This window comes from Ochlerotatus camptorhynchus, unplaced genomic scaffold, assembly GCF_037179485.1.
Source record: "Ochlerotatus camptorhynchus isolate MF236.1 unplaced genomic scaffold, CSIRO-AGI_Acam_v1.1 ptg000357l, whole genome shotgun sequence".
Lineage (NCBI taxonomy): Eukaryota > Metazoa > Arthropoda > Insecta > Diptera > Culicidae > Ochlerotatus > Ochlerotatus camptorhynchus.
In genome coordinates, this window is record NW_027040845.1 from 5,825,394 (window position 1) to 5,829,498 (window position 4,105).

Below are 4,105 nucleotides of genomic sequence, written 5' to 3' on the forward strand. Positions count from 1 at the left end.
AGATTTTAAACATTTCCTAAAAATAAGTTAAACATCCAATATGATTAGTGACCATGTAGAACGATAGAGTCCTCGTAGATACTGGTTTTAATAGCACTAGTTGGTCAATGTTTATTTTTGTAGAAATTCATTTCGATATTTACGTTAAACAGTGATCAATTGCCCCAGTTTACGGTATCTCAGCTCAATTCAAAATATCCACATTACACATATTCTATTTTTATTTTTCAAAACTCCATGAAGCTCGTACAATTATGATACCTTACGGTAATTAATTGACACATTGGACCTTTTAATCGTTTGGCTCTAAATTGTTCCTTAGTTTAATCTGAGCGTATATATCCCCTAATAAAAATAACCATAAAAGAGAGCTTAACGACGTGTTCGGGGTATCATCCAAACCATTTGTGGGATAGTTTACCCATTCAGGATACAGTTCGTTTATGGTATTTGTTTATTAGGGGCATCATCGGTATTATATTTTAAATATGACTTCCTTTTTCCTGAAATAAAAAAGTAAGAGGTTGCATTTAAGACACGACAGTACATTTAACGTAGGATTACGGGCTCGGTATCAATATTCGACGACTGTGTTAGGGAAACCACTTTTTCCCATCACGGAAATGCCTCGTTTTTGATCATCATTGCAACAGTTGGGACATTTGTGTAATTTTCAATAGTGACCTATTGAAAATTGATAGAGTGTTCATTTAAGCAGATTCGTGGAAAAATTTCCAATCGATTGGCTGGTTTAGAAAAAAATCCATCCGCTATTGACAGAGTTATAAGTAGTCAAAACCTGTCCACTTTTCGTGACGCGGTCGATTTTGGTTTTTTGAAATTGCTCCCCCAATATGTTACCGAAAGACGTAATCCTACTTCAAAAAAATATATTGTACCAACCAACTTGATCTATTCTAACAATACTGAAACAAACAATTGACATCAGTTATCACAAATTTATTTGCTTTGCACTTATCCAAACTAGAAGATCATTTACTTAAACCTACGAAGGGGACCAATTAAAGCTAAATAGCACTAAAGTAACACACTCGTCAGCACTATCACTGTCTAAATAGGCGGTGTGTCATCACGAAGCATTAAACGCATCGTTATTTCCCTACAATCGAACGAGGTAGGTAGTTGCAGCAATTTGGCATTGTTTCGATTGCGTTAGCATTTAACAATAAAAAGTTTCCATTTACAGCCGATTAATCGTCCGGGTCGAATGTTTTGTGCGCATTTGCTTGTGGGGTTCCTTTCTTACGCTTTCGGTGGCGCCAATGGGTGAGCTGGCTTCAAATGCGCTCGGTAGGCCAGATTGTGTGAGTTGGCCGTGACGTCGCGACGCTTTCGTTTGCCCGCAGCAAATGCACCCAGGTGCAGTAGGACGGGATTGGCTACGAGGGCGGCTGCAATTCCCAGTAGGGCAGCTCCGGCCAGCGGGATGAGAATCGATTTGGTAATGTCCTGCGAATGGTGGGTAGTTAGTACGAATTGGTTATATAGAGTTAATTCAAATTTAAGCAACCTTTCCGCCGCCGCCGAAGTGCTGTCCCAGGTTGAATCCATGACCCTGATTGTAATGGTTATCGTAGTGGCCACCATCGTATTCGTGAGCATAGGCAGGATACTCTACCGGTTGAGGTGGGCCATAGGGTTTCCGATCAAAGACACCACCAGAAGAGTAATAAGATCCACCGCTTCCGGTGCTGAAGGGACCTGCGATATTGAGATAGGTATGTTATTTATTGTTGTAAGCAGATATAAAACACTAATCGGAAAGCGTTGAAAACATGTGGGTAACAATCAAAATATGGTCTTCTGCAAAATTGTATCTGAGAAAATGTCCTATGAGTACAGAGAGCTAGCACCACTCTGAATTTTACAACAGCGAAAGATAAAAAGTGTTGAAGAGAAAACAAAATTATAAAATTGGCATTGCCCTGACATTGATTTGCTCGCGCATAAGCGAAATCTAATTTTTTCCCACGCAGATTGATTGCGTCTGAAATTTTATTGCGTTATAATGAACGATGAAATATACGTCAAGGTGGATTTCAAGCCGCTCCCAGGTCAAGAGTTTACACGGCAGGAAATGTTGACACAGTTCCCGAAAAAATACTTGGTTTGGAAGGTGATCAGCACCTGTGGGCTGAAATGCGAAATTTTTGTGACAACTGGCATTGTCAACTAAGATATTTATGAAAAAAAAACCTTACTTCCTGTCACTTCGGGAAAATGGTTCAAGAACGGTATACCGCCAACAACATGCAAGTCGTACCCTAGGACAAAAATCATCCAAAATCACTGGAGCTGCACCCAAATATAAACATATTGAGCAATCGTTAAGCATAAACCTCAAGTAAACTCAGAAAACAGTTGGAAATGAGAAACAGTTCAAAGCAAATTGACGTTCAGCATAAAATAAGGTTGATAAAACAGCGGTACAAAATCTGATGGAAGGTGTGAAACGTAAAGCCCGACAGTTCGCATATGGAAAACCGGAAGCCCAATCAAATAATTTTCCTGTATTTTGTAGTCTTTGAACTTCAAAAAGAAATGAATTTTGATTATTTATACAATAATATAATCAGTGTGCACTTAATCATGATTGATTAATTTTTGATCGTTCCACCCTGTAGATATGTCTTCCAAAGTCGTCACAAAACTTTAAATGTCTTCGTCTTCACAGAATTTCAAATGTCTTCAAAATGAAGACATGTCTGCAAATCTGGCATCCCTGTACTCGAACATGGCGCAAAAATCCTTATACAAGGTTTGTTTTCAGTAAGAATGTGAATGTGCCTAAATGTAGGCAATTTACTAAAAAAACACTATTAACATTTCACCGTAATTTAGTGACCAATTCCGAACCAATGACTTCAAGTTTAGTTGAGAGTCTCTTTTTAGGCTGATCATATGTATGGGTGTGGCGCGTTGAATAGGTATGCTTCAACGCAACGCATAAATTGTACGGGATTCCGATGAAATGCTATTAAGAATCGCACAGAACTGAAGTGTTAAAACTAGGATTTCACGATCTTAAAATTGCTGTGTACACTAAGATTAAGTTATCCACACTTGACACTATAAACCTCACTTTAGACATAGTTTTCATTAGAACATTTTCTGATTGTTACTCCAGACCACAGAGTCATCACAAATCAAACTGACTCATTCCACATGATAGCAACTTAAGTTTATGGAATATTCAAACCACTCATCCGGAAAAATTTTCGTAAAATACACTTTGATACACCACGGAACGAATTCTCTTACTGAATCCACCCAGTCGATCCTTGTTGCCGTACGACGACGAGGATGATGGCGATGAACTTCCGCCATACTTGTTCTCGAAACTGCCATACGACGTTACGAAATCGGACGGGCGATTGCCGCTGTAGCGATCCCGTTCGTGGTAGTACTCCGGCTGCGGACTCCAGAAGCTCGTTCCATCGGGTTTCAAATCCTTCAATGGTTGCGATCCGTCCGACGAACTGGACGAACCGGACGAACTGGACGACAACGAACCCGATTTCGAACTCGGAAGACACTTCACATGCCGGCTCAAAACACTAATCAGCACAACTGCCACCGCAATCGGGTTATTGAATTGTTTCATTTTAGTAGAAAAGTTCCAACACTTGATTTTTCTAAACCTAAAGATTGTTCCTCACGACGGTGATTTCAAATACTACGTTGTTACCCGGAACGAACGCGATCGTACTCTGACGATGTCCCCAGGTGGAAGTCACATTTTATACCGACATTAGGAAAATCAACGATCGGGAAATTTTCATAACCTCACCAAGCAAGCGGCGAACCGTTTGCTTGAGGATTTTTCTCCGCAGCACGTTGTCTGAGAACGGAATAAGCACCACGCTTCGTTGGACGGTGGCGTCAACCTTCCTCCTGGGGTGCAAAGTGGAAAATTGGACTAGGAAACGATTAGGGCTATTTTCAGTGATGATGGGTCTTCTGTAGCACAGTCATATCTGTGTAAGAATCGTCACGGCCGGAGAGAGTCTAGTAGGAATGTTAGTCGGTACCTACTGCTTAATACTGCAAACCTAATTGAACATGATTATCAAAACGGAGAAGG

At 40.2% G+C, this 4,105-nt stretch overlaps 1 protein-coding gene across 1 annotated transcript; it reads right to left on the minus strand.

Annotated features, from left to right (window-relative positions):
- Positions 1-1,213: 1,213 nt before the first annotated feature.
- LOC135709304 (phosphatidylinositol 4,5-bisphosphate 5-phosphatase A-like) lies at positions 1,214-3,625 on the minus strand. Its single transcript, XM_065231613.1, has 3 exons — positions 3,292-3,625; positions 1,532-1,722; positions 1,214-1,470 (listed from the first exon to the last, which is right to left on the minus strand). The coding sequence occupies exons 1-3, from the start codon at positions 3,623-3,625 to the stop codon at positions 1,264-1,266; spliced, it is 732 nt and encodes a 243-aa protein (XP_065087685.1). The 3' UTR covers positions 1,214-1,263.
- Between the last annotated feature and the right edge of the window lie 480 nt (positions 3,626-4,105).

Excerpts from the sequence above, each read along its gene's own strand:
- LOC135709304 (XM_065231613.1), bottom strand. The coding sequence starts at position 3,625 with ATGAAACAATTCAATAACCCGATTGCGGTGGCAGTTGTGCTGATTAGT. Across the intron at positions 1,723-3,291 it reads CGGCAACAAGGATCGACTGG|GTCCCTTCAGCACCGGAAGC; the intron begins GTGGATTCAGTA and ends TCAATATCGCAG. Across the intron at positions 1,471-1,531 it reads ACTTCGGCGGCGGCGGAAAG|GACATTACCAAATCGATTCT; the intron begins GTTGCTTAAATT and ends CACCATTCGCAG.